The sequence below is a fragment of the Coffea arabica genome, chromosome 10e (genome assembly GCF_036785885.1).
Source record: "Coffea arabica cultivar ET-39 chromosome 10e, Coffea Arabica ET-39 HiFi, whole genome shotgun sequence".
In the NCBI taxonomy this organism is placed as follows: Eukaryota; Viridiplantae; Streptophyta; class Magnoliopsida; order Gentianales; family Rubiaceae; genus Coffea; species Coffea arabica.
Window position 1 is genome coordinate 39,429,817 of NC_092328.1, and position 17,613 is coordinate 39,447,429.

The window sequence follows — 17,613 nt, forward strand, 5'->3', positions numbered from 1 at the left end:
GATAAATGATACTTTTATGCATATTCTACTACAAATGTATTTCAAATGCAAAATAAGTTTCTCTATTAAGTCATGAATTCATCTACGTCTTTAATATAATGCAAAAATGTAAGAAGAAAATAATTGCTATGCATTATAAGACAATTGATCATTTACTTTGAATTATTTAAGTTCATAAAGATTGTTGATTAATGCAAAATATTATATTGTTAATATTTTCAATATGCTAATGTTATATATGTTAATATCGCCATTTTATTTTATTACCATTTAGCAAGTTTTTGGGACAATTTTCTCTCTGGGTTCTAAGACACACGTAGGGTTCGGGTTAGGTTCTCATGGCGGCTCTCCTGCATGGGGAGGCGCCGCCTTTCGTTCGACCAGCGAAGACGTTTGCATCTGTTCTTTCGCAATCTCCGTCATCCACATCAAGTGGTGTTGGCCTTCTTAGTACATACAAGGGGGAGCCTTCGTTGGTGATTTCTCATCAAGATATGTTGCAGATAGCAGCGCCCTACTCAAATGCGTTGGTCGGCAGATTTGCCGTAGGCCGCCCTTCCATGGAACTTATTCGCAAGTTTATTGTTTCGTTGGGGTTGAGGGGCGAGTGCCCAATAGGTTTGTTAGATTCCAAGCACATTCTTTTACGTCCATCAGAGGAGGAAGATTACACCAGGCTTTGGTGTCGTCGGTTTTGGTATGTTGGCAAGTTTCATATGTCTCTGTCGAAATGGACAATTGATTTTAAACCAGGAGCCGAGTCATCCATTGCACCAGTTTGGGTCAATTTTCCGGGTCTTCCACTGCCGTTTTTCGAAAAGCAATTTCTGCTTAAACTCGGTACCCTACTTGGCCGACCTTTGAAAGTGGATGAAGCTACGGCTTCATTGAAACGCCCTTCTGTTGCCCGTATTTTGTTGGAGGTTGATGTATTGCAACCTCCCAAATCTAGGATTTGGATCGGAGATGATCAGTGGGGTTTTTGGCAAAAAATTGAATATGAAGATTATCCTTCTTATTGTGGGTTTTGCTCGTTGATTGGCCATACAGAAGCCATCTGTCATCGCAAACATCCGGAATTGAGGCCGGTTCGTTCTGGTCCATCATCTAAAACGCACGTCAGACAAGTTTTTCAACCAAAGGGGGTATCTGCTGTTGATGACTCTCTGCCTGTTGCGGGTTCTGGGGTAGTGGAAGTTCCGGGGATACAAGCGCCAGATGCACCGGTGGCACCGGAGGCTACTGCTGACTTGCCACCTCAGTCTGCTAATCCTAGTCAGGGAAATTTTCCTCAAGCTACTGTACTTGTTCATGTTCCTGTTCTTTCAAATACGTCTCTGGGGGCTGATGAAGATACGCAGAATTTGCTTGCCTTAGGTCGCCAAGTTTCTTCTTCCCCGTTTCAGGAGTTATCAGATGATATCCTCATTTCTGACGGGGATAATCGTGGGCTGCTAATTGCAACTGTGTCTGAAGGGCCGAACCATGAACGGCATTCCTCTTCGCTCTCTCCTATGCGGACTCACGATCGTGTTCGTCTGGTGCGGTCTAGTTCTGAAGGGCGGTCAGGGGGGCGAGGGATTTCTTTGGTGGAGTTGAAAAGTTTTCAGGATCGCTTACCCAGCAGAATCAAAGCATCTAAGCTTTGTTATGATCCGGTTGGAGGGTGTCTGGATGATACGGATTCTCAATTACTGCAAAAGTTGATTCAAGGACACAAGGGTCGTCCTAGGCAGTCCAGGAAACGAGAAGGTATGAATTCATCTGCGCATTATAATCTTCGGTCTAATAATGTTAAATCCGATTAAGTTTATAGTGTGGAACATTCGGGGTGCAACGAACAAGGAGTCATTGCGGTATATTCGTTGTACTTGTAGATCAAATAATATTAGGTTACTGATTCTTTTGGAACCTTTAGCCAATGTCTCTCATCTGGGGAGTGTGCAGTTGTTTTTGGGGTTTGACTTTGCTAGGTCTTTCGTGAATAACAAAATTTGGATATTCTGGTGTTCGGATGTTCGATATTCTTTTGTAGAAGCTGCGGATCAATTGGTCCATGTCTATTTGTCTTTCCCTTCTGGCTCTTCTTTTATTATTTCAGCTGTCTACGCGAAGTGTAACAGAATTGGTAGGAGAAGGCTATGGGAGGCTTTGGAGCATTTTTCCATGTCCGTTACTCTACCGTGGATTGCTGTAGGAGACTACAACGTTATTACTTGCGCGGAGGAAAGGATTGGAGGATCTTCTCCGAATATGCGAGATTTGGAAGAATTCAACTCAGCTTTACATCGCAGTGGCTTATTTCCAGTTCAATTCGATGGGTCTGCTTACACATGGACCAATGGTCGCATGTGGCAGCGGCTGGATCGAGCGGTCGTTAATGCCGCCTGGCTCGCAGATGTTGAGATGACTAGAGTAGCTCATCTTCAACGGGGGCGGTCTGATCATTGTCCGTTGCTAGTCAAGGGGGGTAGTACATCGACAAGGCGATCATCATTCCGGTTCCTCAATGTCTGGCGCGGTCACTCCAGTTTTCAACAAACAGTCAAGTTGGCGTGGTCTCAGTCTGTTTCTGGAGTGGGAATGCAGAAATTCTTTAATAAGTTACAGGTGGTTAAAAGAGCTTTATCTCGATGGAATGTGGAGGTTTTCGGGAATGTCTCTCAAAGGGTCAAACAGGCAGCAGACAATTTATTGGCCAAGGAAATTTTGTATGATCAGAATCGGGATACGGTGTCTAGGACGGCAGTTCACGAGGCTAGGGCACTTCATTCTCGGGAGCTAGCATTGGAATGTGAATTTTGGAGACAAAAGGCTGCGATTAAATGGATCAAAGAGGGTGACGCTAATACCTCTTTTTTCCATGCAGCAGTTAAGCAAAAACGCAGTTGTAATTTTATTGCACGCATCAGGGGAAGTGGCGACAGTTGGTTTGATAGTATAGAGGATATTAAGCTGTCAGCAAGTGATTTTTTCTCCACGTTGTTCACAGCAGACCGCGCTGCAGGTTCTGGCATCAGGCCGTCACTTGAGCTGCCTAAACTTACGCCAGAAGAGAACGATATGTTGCTGAAGTCTCCATCGGTAGAAGAAGTTCACACGGTTATATGCTCGTTGGACTCTCAGAGTGCTGCGGGACCCGATGGGTTTGGAGGGGGTTTTTATCAAAGTTGCTGGGAGTGTATCAAGGACGACTTCATGGATGCGGTGCAGGATTTCTTCGCTGGTGCCTCGATGCCCCGCGGATTTTCAAGTACCACGATCACATTACTGCCTAAGAAGGAGGGTGCATGTGAGTGGAAAGATTTTCGACCAATAAGCTTATCTAACGTTAGTTCGAAGATCATCTCGAAAATTTTGTCTACCCGCATTAATACACTCCTTCCTAAGTTGATTTTGGAGTTTCAGACTGGATTTATACCGGGCAGGGGGATACAGGATAATGTCCTCCTCGCTCAGGAATTAATTCTGGATTTGGACAAGAAATTGCGTCATCCTAATGTAATTTTGAAATTGGATATGGAGAAGGCCTATGACAGGGTGGAATGGGGGTTTCTTTTGTACATGCTTCGTGAATTTGGCTTTAAGGAAGGTGTGGTAGATCTGGTTTTTCGGTTAATATCCAACGTGTGGTTTTCTGTATTGGTTAATGGGGAGCTCACGAGTTTTTTCAAATCGACTAGAGGGGTACGTCAGGGGGATCCTCTATCTTCTACTCTTTTCCTTTTTGTATCGGAATTCCTTGGACGGAGACTTCAGCAGCTGGTTGCTAACACTCCGAGGTTTAGATTTTTGAGTAAGGGGGGGCTGGTCCCGTTTCTTGCGTTTGCTGATGACATGGTTATCTTCACACGGGCATCGGTTGACTGTCTGCAAGCTGTGTCGTCCTTGTTGCGAGAGTATGAAATTCTTTCTGGCCAAAAAATAAATCTTGCCAAGAGTAGGTTTCTGTGTTCATCGAAGATTCCTTCGGATACCATCACTTTAATTCAACAAGCTACGGGGTTTCAAGGGCAATCTTGGCCTGTGAGATATTTGGGAGTGCCACTGTTTCGTGGCCGTAGTAGGAGTATTTTATTTGATGGAGTTTTTGCTTCTGTTAGAGCAAAGCTTCTTCATTGGAGTTCCCGCTTCTTGTCTGCTGGGGGGAAGATCATATTGCTTCGGCATGTGTTGAACTCAATGCCTATTTATTTATTGCAGGTTTCTAAACCACCGAAGGGGATTTTTCTAAGGCTAGGTAGGCTGTTTAATGCATTTTTGTGGGATGGCAAGGATGGGAGACGGATTCATTGGTCTTCCTGGGAGAAATTATGTTTTCCAGTCGCAGAAGGGGGTTTGGGTTTCAGATCACTGCTGGATGTAGAGAAGGCGTTTGCAATGAAATTATGGTGGAGAATACGTCAAAAGAATTCTACGTGGGCAAGGTTCATGCATCGAAAGTACATTGGTGACCAACATCCGTCCTCGGCAGAGGTTGGTGTTGGGTCGGCAATATGGAAGCGGGTCTGCTCAGTTCGGACTGTTGCTGAAGCCAATTTTCGTTGGCGTGTTGGTGAGGGGTTTGTCGATTTTTGGTACGATCGTTGGCTTTTTGACGAACCGCTTAGTAGCCAGTGTGATGGGGAGCCTCCTCATTGTTTGGTAGCTGAGTTCTATAGCTCTACAGGGTGGAATATTGAACGTTTGCTCCAGGTTCTTCCTCGATCGGTCGTTAATAGTATTTTGCAGACAAGTGTTGATCCAGCTCTTAAGGATGAATTGGTTTGGGCTCCTTCAACGGATGGTAGGTTCACTGTGTCGTCTGCATGGGATTTAATTAGACAGCGGCGTAACCTGTCTTTGGTGTGGCGCGGAATTTGGTGTCCATTGCTGCCGTTAAAGATGTCTTACCTTGTTTGGAGGATTTTGGCTGGTTTTCTGCCGTTGGATGACAAGCTCCGTTCTAGAGGGTTTTCATTGGCTTCCAAGTGTGATTGTTGTGGTGATTCACAGGAGTCTTTGCATCATATTTTTGTGCAGGGCAACTTGGCAAGTGCTGTCTGGAAGCATTTCTTCCGCGCTTGCGGTATCCCGTGGACTTCATTCTCATGCGTTTCTTCGTTGCTAGTGGTGTGGTTTCAATCTTCTGGGAGTGGGCGTTTGGATCATGTTCGGTGTGTTATACCTGTTGTAGTGTTATGGTTTCTGTGGCGTAGTAGAAATGACGCTCGGTTTGGTAATGTTCCCTCGGCTTGCTTTAAAGTTATTTCAGACATCAATGGGTGGTTGGTTGCTCTGGGGGCTGCGCGTATGTTGAAAAGGTCTCAGTTGGAGGGGGATACGGATACCTACTTTGCACGGTATTTTCAGCTCAAACCACATAAATCTTTCTTTCCGCAAGCTATATCTTGGAGGAAGCCTCCTCGAGGGGCAGTCAAGCTGAACACCGACGCAAGTGTGTCAAATGGGTTGGCGAAAGGCGGAGGAGTGGTACGGGATTTTGAAGGGAAGATGCTTGGTGCTTTTTATAAGGAGTTTGGGGAATGTGAGGTGGTACATGCGGAAGGGTTAGCGTTGTTAACTGGTCTACAGTGGTGTGTTGGGACAGGGTTGTCAGATATTTTAGTAGAAGTAGATTCTCTAGTGTTGGCCCGGCTGGTTACTAGTCAATCGATTGGTAAGTGGCCGTTGTGTAGCATTTTAAGCCAGATTCGGTTGTTGTTAGGTAAGGTGCAGGGGACCATTACGCATATCTATCGTGAGGCGAATGCTGTGGCAGACAGCCTAGCGGCTTTATCTTTGGAGAGTCCATTTGTTACTTTCCAATCTCATCATCTGCTTCCAAGTAGGGCTCGGTCGTTGATTAACTTGGATGCAATGGGCTATCCATATATTCGAAACGTTAGTTGTTAGGTATTTTCTTATTTTTCTGGCATGTATTGAAGGGAGGGTTTGCTTCCTTCGTCGTATGATTTTGTTGCTGTTGAATAAAATTTGGGGGGTTCTCCCCTTTTATTAAAAAATATATATATATATATATATATGTTAATATAAATTGATGATACCTATGCCAAATTATGTCTTTTAAAATTTTGAATATGATTTTTTTATTTTTTTTAAATACATCTACATCTAATTATTACCAACAACTTGAATTGAACAAGTTTCCTAAATAAATAAATAAATACAAACATTTCCTACAATCTTTTCTTCCAAAAAATTCATCATTTGCAATATGTACTATTCTTGCTAGATATCTGCACATAATCTTCAATTCATTCCTACGCCACTAATATCATAAAGTTACTAATACCTGATATTTCAAAACTTAATTTAGTACCACAGTATAGTCAGTATTGTCAAAATCGCGATTCGGATCGTAGGATTGTACGATCCTACGATCCAGACAAGGTTTGTAAAATCGGGATCCTACGTAGGATCGATTTTAGTTTCACAGAATCGGATCGTAGGATCGTAAGATCCTACCAAAAGTTCCTAAATTTACTAAATTAATGAATTTAAAATTCATATACCATTTTGTACCTCCTAAAAGATATCAAATAAATAAATTACTCATAAATATATAGCATTTTTTACTTACTATATGACAAGTAATAAAGAAGAGAATATAAACCTGTTATCTGTCATGATTTCAAGTCTTAAAATCAAATGCTTTTACAGTTTACACAATCATAATATCCAAATATAAAATAATTATCAACCTCCAATGATGAAATGTAAACACATGGGTGCCATCTAAGCAATGACATCTGTTGGGATGCCTTGAATTAGGTCTTCAATCTATGGCAATTCGACTATGTTACGTGTCGCTGAGCTGTTCGGGTTTTGACTTTTTTAGCAAAAATTGTTAAAACATTGCACAAATGTTTTCATTTACTTGCAAAATGGAGTCTCATATTCACATATTAGCAAAATTTTGTAGGATCGATGTAGGATCGTACGATTCTATACGATTCTACACTATCCTACTCGATCTTATGGTCGATTAATGCAATTTGCGATTCTGAGTGCGATCCGGATTGATTTTGATTATCCGGATCGTAGGATCGTATGATCCTACGATCCGGATCGCATGATCCTACGATCCGGATCGCGATTTTGACAACCATGGATCCAGATAACCAAAATCGATCCAGATCATATTTGGAATCGCAAATTGCATTAATCTACATAAGATCAAGTAGGATCGGTAGGATCAAGTAGGATCATACGATCCTACCATCCTACAAATTTTTGTAAATTTGTAAAATACGAGGTTCCATTTTGCAAATAAATGATAACATTTGGGGTAGGTTTGTAATTTATGAAAAAATTGCAGACTTTAATTGCAATTTTTTAAACAATTTTTGCCTCAAAAAGTCAAAAGCTCCTATTCTTCTCATCTTCTCCTCTCCTTAGTCCTCTGTCATTTCTTCAGTCTTCACTTTTTACTTCTTCTCCACCGCTGTCTGAAACCCTACTTTATCAATCAAAGCACCACCGCTACAGCTCCTACCAACAAGACGAAATCTCTGTGACTTCTACCAAGTACCAACAAGCTACAGCTTCAAGGCTTCAAGCCAAATTTTGGCAGTTTCAAGACGAAATATCCTCTGTTGCTGCCAAATTTTGGCAGACTCAATTGTAGCTCTGGTTTGAATGCCAACAGGGAAATGTCTAAGGTGGTAGTGGAATCAGAACCTGTGGTGAGTGAGGAAGAAGATGCAAGGAAAGTTGAAAAAATAGTACATGCACTCCTTGTTTCTCTTTTTGGAGATTTAAAATTTGGGGAGAATGGTAAACTAGGGATAAGTGTTGACGACAACATCACACACCTTGATAAACAAAGTGGAGATGTGGAAAGTGAAAATAAAGGCCTCAAGGAACACGTGAGGGTGGCATTCCAGCGAATAAGAAGTGCTGTAAAGCCAATCCCTCTTTTAGCTTAAGCCATTTTTCTCTTCTTCTTTCTTTTAGTTCATCAGCTGGGTTCAATCCAGACTATGTGTTCGGCATTTTGGTTGGCCTAAAGAGTAGAAATGAGCTGCTAATTTCATTTTTGTGATTCTATAGCATGAGAATGCTTGTATGCCCTGTAGGTTCAAACAAACGCTATTTTAAATTCCAATCTTTTGGGCTAATTACCTGGATAGCAGCATGGCTCCATTATTTTGAAGTATTCTCGTCCCTTCCAGGCTTGCTCTTTGGTAATGTTCATCTTTTGCTTCCAAATTTCCTTTGGCTTGTTTGATTTTTTTTTTTTTTGGTTGCAACGTGGATAAGCATGTCTGCGGTGAAACACACTTGGTGGACAACTCAACCCTCTTATTCGCACCTAATGAGCAGCTGTTATAGGCTTACAGCACATTCAAAACCCGAAAATGATGTTCAAATGGGAACTAATGATTTGGATGATACTAATTTGGTTAGTGATGAAGATAATGCCGAAGATGAATCCCAAGAGAATTGGGATGGTAAAGATAATTGGGAAAATAATGATTTTGATAATGTGGGTTATGGGGATAATGAATTTGATGAAAATAATTGGTTATAAATTAATGTATTTCTGAATTATTATGATACTTGAAAATGATGAATTGTTACTATTTTATTTTTTATTTTTCATGTTTGTTTAAACTTGACTGATGACATTTTAGTAGTTAATTTTGATCTTGAAAATCTTGGATTTGGTTGTTTGGCTTTTTAGTATTTGTGGAGGTTGATAATTATTTTATATTGGAAATTATGATTGTATAAACTATAAAACATTTGATTTAAGACTTGAAATCATGACAAATAACTGTTCATGTTCTCTTCTTTATTACTTGTCAGACAGTAAGTAAAAAATGCTATATATTTATGAGTAACTTATTTATTTGATATCTTTTAGGATGTACAAAATGATATATGAATTTCAAATTCATTAATTTAGTAAATTTAGGAACTTTTGGTAGGATCTTACGATACTACGATCCAATTCTATGAAACTAAAATCGATCCTACGTAGGATCCTGATTTTACAAACCTTGCGTATAGTGACTTTGAAGATCTTGGGATAGCTTGTTTCAAACTGAATGTTGTTACCGTAAAAAAAAAATCACGTAGCAGAAATTATTAAAAGTTTCCCAAACCAATAAACAAGAAACCGTCCAATATAATTGATAAGAGTATACTAAGCCTGTAAGGCTTCAATTGATAATTCAAGGACTGAAGGAAACTGTATCACTCAGGTTAATCACATTCAACTATCTAGCAATTAGTACCAAGACTATGGATAAGTAACAATTAGAATAATGCAAAAGGTCAAGAGATTCTAAAATATATTCAATGATGAATCTGATTTTTCTCAACTACAAACATCGGACTTCAAGTCCTTAAATAGAAAAACATAACCAATTATAATTATAATACAAAAACTCAACTCTATTTTCTGTACCAACTATGACACCAAATTTAATATAGTTATCAAATAACAAATCAATTTCTAAAACTATTAAAATTCTAAATATGCTTGGTTTAAAATATGTCAATAATGCCTCCCTTAAACCAGGCTTTCCAAACTTTTATGTTCAACTCTATCACGAGTAACAATTTTCATGCAAATCTATTTCGCAGTATAGTTAACGTGAAACTCCAATTTTTAATTAATCTTTAATTTCTTCTTCATGCGTTGAAGTGGACAAAACTTGTATTTTGCATACAATTTTATTGCTAATTATACTCAATCAGAAAAGTCATCCATATTAACCCATTCGCAATTAGAGCCACCATAAAAATAATCCACGTAACTTTCAACTAATAAATCATGCCTTTCATAATTTTCTTTATGGCAATAACTTTCACTGTAAAAATTTTTAATAGATTCAACTCTCTCAAAAATATTGTCATGCATTTCTTTATTCAAATCAAAACTTTCACTAACAAATTTTTTTTTCATTTTCATCCACAATCAAATTAATGCATTTACTAACAATTTTTTCTTCATCAAACACCCCAAATAAACTATACAAATCATAGTTTTCAACAATATCAAAAAATTCATAGGTACTTTTTTCATCATCAACAAGCACGTCTTCTTCCAAATTAATTTCTCATGTGAATTTAAGTTTTGACTTATGATTAGATTTATATGGAAATTCCATCATCAAAATATAAAAGAGATCTAACCAAAATCATTGAAATGATTGAGAAGAGATCTAACATAGGTACTTTTCCGCTTCTTATGGCGGTGTCAACCCGTTTGGATGGTAAACCCCGGCCTTTCCGATTCATAAATGCTTGGGCTGAACATGAGGAATTCTTGGGGGTGGTAAGGAAGTCCTGGGAGCAAGAGTGCTCGGGGCCGCCGTTGCATGTCTGATGCTCGAAGCTACAACGGTTAAGGAAGTGTATTCAACCATGGAATAGGGAAAGAGTAGGTAATTTCTCTGCCAATGTTCGGGAGGCTGAGGCAGAGGTGGCACGACTGGAGCAAGCTATGGAGGACGGGGGCTCGGATGAAGCTCAGGTGTGTCTACAACAGGCCCAGGCTCATCTCAATCGAGCTCTAAGTATGGAGGAATCCTTGTGGAAGCAGCGGTCTAGGGTCAAATGGTTGCAATTTGGTGACAGGAATACAAAATTTTTCCACTCGGTGGTGAAACAGCGCCGTATGCAGGCAGTAATTCATGGGATACAAGACTGAAATCAGGAGTGGGTGACTGAGGATGAGCTTGTAGGAGCGGAAGCAGTCAGGTATTTCTCTGCACTGTTCTCGAGGGAGGAGGCTTCTTTCTCATCTGCGACTCTTGGGGTCATCCCGCGCTTACTCTCGGCGGCAGACAATGTGGTCTTACAAGAAGTTCCATCCATAGAAGAAGTTCGGTAGGTGATTTTTGAGATGGACAGGGATAGTGTTGCTGGGCCCGATGATTTTATTGGGAAATTTTTCACTTCCTCCTGGGACATAATTGGGGAGGATGTATATCGCGCTGTACAAAGTTTTTTCTGTGGGGAGGAGTTGCCCAGGCAAGTGACTGCTACTTCTCTAGTTTTGCTGGCCAAGGTTGCACGTCCTAAGGATTTTTCTGAGTTCCGTCCGATCAGCTTGTGTAATTTTGTCAACAAGATTATCTCTAAGCTTCTGGCCAATCGTCTTGCTGCTGTCCTCCCCAAGATAATTTCGGAGAACCAAAGTGGGTTCGTCCGGGGACGGTTGATCTCCGATAATTACTTGTTAGCTCAGGAATTGGTCTCTTCGATTGGCCGGGCTACACGAGGAGGTAACGTTGCTTTGAAGCTAGATATGATAAAAGCTTATGATCGGGTTGTGTGGCCTTTTTTGATCAATGTGCTCAGAACGTTTGGATTCGCAGAGCGGTGGATAGATATGGTTTGGAGGTTAATATCAAATGTCTGCTTTTCAGTGGTTGTGAATGGGTCGTCGTATGGTTTTTTCAAATCAACCCGGGGGCTTCGTCAAGGGGACCCCTTGTCTCCTGCGCTATTTATCATTGGGGCTGAGGTGTTATCGAGGTCGCTGAATAAGTTGCAGAGTCATCGGGGGTTTCAGGGGTTTCGTGTCCCCAGGGGATGTCCTCAAGTGTCTCACTTGGGGTACGCCGATGATGTGTTAATCTTCTCCAGTGCCTCGATGAAGTCCTTGAGGCTAGTGAAGCAGGTACTAACTGATTATGAGGCAGTTTCTGGGCAAAGGATCAATGCGAGGAAGAGCTGTTTCTTGGTGCACCCGACGACCTCTTCGTCCAAGAGATTGGGAATACAGAGGGTAACGGGGTTCTCGTATAAGCCGTTCCCAATTAAGTACCTTGGTTTCCCTCTTTATTGTGGGCGGCGAAAGAAGGATTTTTTTGGGGGGTTGTGTCAGGCCGTTACGCTACGGGTGTTGTCCTGGCAGAATAGGTTGTTGTTTCAGGGTGGGAGGATTGTGTTGTTGAAACATGTCCTCTCTGCTATGCCGACATACCTGTTGATGGCAGCTTCGCCCCCTAAAGCTGTTTTCCAGGAGCTGGAAGGTATATTTTCTAATTTTCTCTGGGGGTCGACTGACGAAGGTCCCAAACACCATTGGATTCGGTGGAAAGATTTGTGTGTTTCGCGCGAGGAAGGGAGGGTTGGCTTCCGTCTATTAGAGAATATTCACAGGGCCTTCTCCATCAAATTATGGTGGAATTTTCGTTCCAAGTCGTCCTTGTGGGCCTCATTTATGCATGCAAAGTTTTGCCGGATGGCGCACCCCAACATGGTATTTTCTGAGAAGAGCTCAGAGGGTGGAGAAGGATGGTGAAAGTCCGAATCTTGGCAGAGAGGCACATTGGATGGATTATCCGGTCCGGGAGCTCTAATTTTTGGTTTGACAGTTGGCTAGGTACTGGGGGGCTGGCGATCGGTTGGATAGCGTGTCAGACCACAAGATGGCGGAATTTGTGCAAGGCGGTTCTTGGGATGTCCGCAGGATTTCACAATGGGTACCTCTGGATATAGTTGCGGAGATTGGCCGAATGCACCCACCTGTTGGGTCGCTTCCTGATCTAATGGTTTGGCGACCGGAGCCATCGGGCCGTTTTACTCTCAAGTCGGCTTTCTCCTTGGTCCAGCATCATTCTACACCTTTGCCGCTATTCAATCGCATTTGGCATCCAAGGGTGCCGCTGAGGGTTTCGTTTTTCCTCTTGCGCCTGCTGCGGGATCGCCTCCCCTTGGATTGTTCCGTATGGAAGTTGGGGATTCAGGGACCTTCCCGATGTTCGTGCTGTCCATCTCCTGAGATTGAGACGACGGAGCATTTGTTTGGTGATGGGGTGTTGGCACGGTATGTGCAGAGGTTCTTTGGGGCTCCGGTTGGAGTAGGTTGGCCAGGGTCTTCGTTTCGCGTATGTATGGCAGCCTGGTGGGAGGGACGGCAACGGAATAAGTTTTTGAGGTTTGTCCATCAGGTTGTCCCTTTGATGATCTGCTGGCATCTCTGGAAGGCTCGCAACGGTATGAAGTACGAGGGCAAGAGGATTGTAGGGGCACAGGTATGTCAATTGATATTCTCAGAGATGCTACAGTTGTTCAGGATCCAGTTTCCGGACTGCCGGGTACCGTCGTGGTCATGGATCCAGTTCCATTTGGCCATATCAACATGGAAACCGGCGGTTTCACATAGGTTGGTGAAATGGGTCCGACCTTTCCATGGAAGTCTAAAGCTAAACATGGACGGTTGTTCAAAGGGTAACCCTGGCTTGAGTGGAGGAGGGGGGTGCTGCGTGATGGGGGGGAGGATGGTGCTGGCTTTTTCCCGTAGTTTCGGTTTGGCTTCGAACATGCAGGCTGAGGCCCGCGCCCTGTTGTTTGGGGTCAAGTTGTGTCTCCAGAGGGGCATCGATACCTTGGACGTTGAACTAGACTCGTTGGTTTTAGTTCGTATCTTGAATCGCTTAGTACATTGCCCATGGGGCATTCACACGGAGGTGCAGCAGTTGATGGGGGTGGCGCATCATTTTTCTCGGATTCTTCACTGCTTCCGTCAGGCGAACCAAGTTGCGGATATATTGGCAAATACTGGTTGTCAGCAGGCCCGTGACGATATATATTTGGCATCTTCGGATTTGCCCCGTTTAGCGCGAGGAGCTTTAGTTCTAGATAGCCTAGGAATGCCATCCCTCCGCCAGGTTATGAGGGATGGATAGTGTTTTTGAGCATTGGCGCTTGTAACTTTGGTTCTTTCCGTTTAATAAGATAATCTATTGTTTAAAAAAAATGTAATGCTCTTCAACTGTAAGAATAGTGTCGAAAGGCGAGAGGTTCTAAAATATATTCAATAATAAATTTGATTTTTCTCAACTACAAACATTGAATTTCAAGTCCTTAAATTAAAAAATATAACCTTGAATTCTATTCTAATTATTATACCAAACATGACTCAACTCTATTTCCTAAATCAACTATGACATCAAATATAATATAGTTACTAATTAATAAATCAATTTCTTAAACTATTGAAATTCTAAATATGCTTGATTTAAAATATGTCAACAAATGCCTATGTCTCAACTGCTTCCTCATCGAGTTAAGAATACTTGAACTACTATAGTCGTTAAACTAGATCAAATTGGGGAAATTTCCTTACAACTCTTCGTCTATCAGAAAGTTTTACACCAACTTTACAAAACAACATTCCTATCATCACCCTTTGGTTCTTCAGATAGAGTTGAATAAGCAGTAGTTTCTAATTCCTCAACTATTATATGATCGTCATCATGCTCTCTTTCTTCATCTTTTTCTACTTTTTCTTGTACTTCTTGAACTTGTTGAGGATGACATTATTGCAAAAGATTCAGATGATGATTCTTGAGAGTGCCATCCATGAATTGTACAAGATTCTCTAATAAAGTTTGGGTTGAATCATTCCGTGTTAGCAACCCAGTTTTTGGCTCATGACATGGCCAACATCATGATAAGAGGAAGAGTAATATTAATTTCTGAGTCTGTTAGTAATTTGTAATAGGTGCAAACCTTTCAGTCTTCTTTTGTGTCATCATAAACCTGTCATAAGATGAAATAGTTGTTTTAATAGTTTCAATAACAACTTTACTCGAGTAGTTTCAATAACAAACCTGCCATAAATTGCATGTCTATTAGATGTCATTTATTCTATACTTGAGTAGTTTCTTTTGCCATGTGAAAAGGCTCCCCAATATTTCAACTCATATGGAGAGCAATACAATTTAGTAAGATTATCTTCAGAGGTATATGCACTAGACAATGATGATGTTGTTGGCACTGGTGTCGGTTCTTGGTCTAGTTCCAATTCTGATTTTACCTGTAGTTTTGGTTCCAATTCAAATTTCATTTTCATTTGGGTTTCCGTTTCTATTACTCCCTCTCCTTGATCATGTTTATAAAAAAGCTGAAGAGCTTCCTCAAAATCCCAACTTATTGCATGAAGAAACTGATGATCAATGTAGGTATAGGAGGTTTGGCCGCAGATGATTTCAAGAAACAAGTCGACCAATTTTGCTGCTCAGCAGAAAATAAATATTCATTTTTGTCAATCTTTTTTTGTCTTTATTTTTCTCCCTTTAATTTATTTCAATTCTTGTTTTTCTCACAATTGAATATGTAATGACACACTAAATTATGTGTAGACAGTATATTAGACCAACAACTAATGAGATTGCTACTTTGATTGTGGGTGAGAAAATACATAACATGAATCATTGAGATATTATCTTATACAAATATATAAAATTTTGAAAAGAATTGATGAAATATAGTCATATATATCATTCTAATACTAATTATTATTCCTCTATGTCACCGATAGATGGTCGAAAAGTATTACATACATTCCAATTTTGAGTAAATCCAGAATCATATTCATAAGTGAATTATATGCATATTGGTTATAATTTAGAGAGTCAGAAAAATTAATTATTTTACAAGAAGGACTTTATTTTGACAATTTATCATCGATTATTGTCCACAAATTAAGCAAGATAGATTAAATTATAGATCGTACTAATTTTTTTTACGGATAGATCTTATGAGCGATTAGAAGATGTTATGATTGCGAGTGATGTTGATGCGAACATGCAATAGAAAGGTTTGTATTACCTTCATTTTTTATGGGTGAATCCTGTAACATGATCCAACATTATTAGGATATTATAGTTATATGGCAAACTATTAGCCCATTAAACTTCTTTGTCATATTTTCATATAACCAAAATTCACAAAAAAAATCAAAGAAGAGCTTGGAAGATTACTTGATCAAGATGTAGAGGATCAACTTAATAATGTTACAAGGATATTTTGAATTAAATTTAGACAAATTATGGATGACATTAAGATAAATAATATCTTTGGAGTAGCTAGTTTTATTTTAAATTTTATACCATAGAAGTATTTTTACTATATCCCTTAATCTATAATTATGCTACTAATTAATTCTCAATAACTATGGGGATTATCAAATATTTATGTAAGAATTTCAAAAGCTTGAGTCGTCTCAGTCGAATATAAGTCTAAGATATGCACAAGAAGATAAGCCAATCACTCTTGAAAATATTGATTAGCTTGTAGAATTTTTGACAAAAATGAATATTTATTACTTTATAAAACTATCATCAAATGTATGATTCATTGGTCTTGCATTATATACAATTCTAATACTTGTTGCATGATTGATAGAAAAGTATTCTAAATATTATCTCAAAAAAATTGCAATAAAGTAACAATTGATAAAGATAGTTTTGTCTTATAGATGTAGATATGACCTCAATAACATTATCACCACAAATTGTTGAAATTGAGAATTGGTCGATAGTATCTTGCAACCGATAATTTTTTGTAATATGAGATATTTATATAAATATAAAATAATATGCACATTTAATGCTGTTGAAGTACATGTTCAAATATATATATATAAAGGTTATGATAGAGGCATAATTTTAGTTGTTCAAAATAATGTTGGATTTTAAAATAATAACCAATAAAGTTATAGAAATATTGATGAGATTAAAGAATATCTATAGTAGATATGTTTTTACAATCAAGCCATATTGGAGGATATTTAAATTCAAATTGTAAGAGTAATATCCATCAGTTGAGAGGTTTTAATATCATCCACCAAATCAACAATTTGTGATATTTAAAAACTATAATCATTTTTATAATGTGGTGAATCATAATGATGTATTCTATATCATATTAATGCAGTGATTTGAAACAAATAAACAAAACAGGCAAAGCACAATGATAAGATCATTCATATATATTGATTAACCGTATTTTCTGAGTCACTCATCTAGGGTTTGTCTAACATATTGTTAGGGTTTGTCGTTATCCTATGGCAGCCTTGGGACCGCTAGCCTCTTCTTCTGCGGGTCTCAACCAACCTCCAGGGAAATCTCTTGCTGATATAGTTTCGACAAGTGCCACAGCTTCTTCGTGTCCTGACATTGGTTTGCTTGGCATGGATCGAGGAGAACCAGCTCTTGTGCTCTCAAGACAGGAACTGTTAACGCTTGTCGAACCTTACCAGAACATGTTGATTGGAAGATTTGCATATAACAAGCCTTCTATAAAATCTATCTGTAAGTTTTTCATTGCTTTGAGTTTGAAGGGATCCTACTCTGTAGGGTTATTGGATGCTCATCATGTGCTAATTTGCCTTTCGGTCGAGAAAGATTACACAAGACTCTTCCTTTGTAAAACATGGTTCATCCAAAACTCTCCAATGACTGTCTCAAAATGGATGATCGATTTTAGAATAAACCAGGAGTCTTCCATTGATCTTGTTTATTACCAGGGCTACCTTTGCCATTTTTTGACAAGAAATATTTATTCAAAATTAGGTCACTTATTGGCAGATCATTACAAGTCGATTCTGCAATGCCAAGTCTAAAGCGTCCCTCTGTAGCTCGCATTTTGGTTGAAATTGATGTTGCAAAGACCCAATTAATTGCACTTGGATAGGGGATGAGGGCGGTGGTCATTGGCAACGAATTGCAGCATGAGGCTTGGCAGCAACCACTATAGGATAGAAGACTCTCATGTTGTTCAGGACAAGGATTCGCGCCAATATATATAATGAACAAATTTGCGACTTTGGGAGTCTTGGATCAGGAGCTATTAAATAGC

The 17,613-nt window shown here is 39.8% G+C and overlaps 1 protein-coding gene across 1 annotated transcript; it reads left to right on the top strand.

The window, feature by feature from the left end:
* Positions 1-338: 338 nt before the first annotated feature.
* On the top strand, positions 339-7,931 carry LOC113711451 (uncharacterized). Its single transcript, XM_072067143.1, has 4 exons — positions 339-1,752; positions 1,919-5,883; positions 7,421-7,530; positions 7,619-7,931. The coding sequence occupies exons 1-4, from the start codon at positions 339-341 to the stop codon at positions 7,929-7,931; spliced, it is 5,802 nt and encodes a 1,933-aa protein (XP_071923244.1).
* The last annotated feature ends 9,682 nt before the right edge of the window (positions 7,932-17,613 follow it).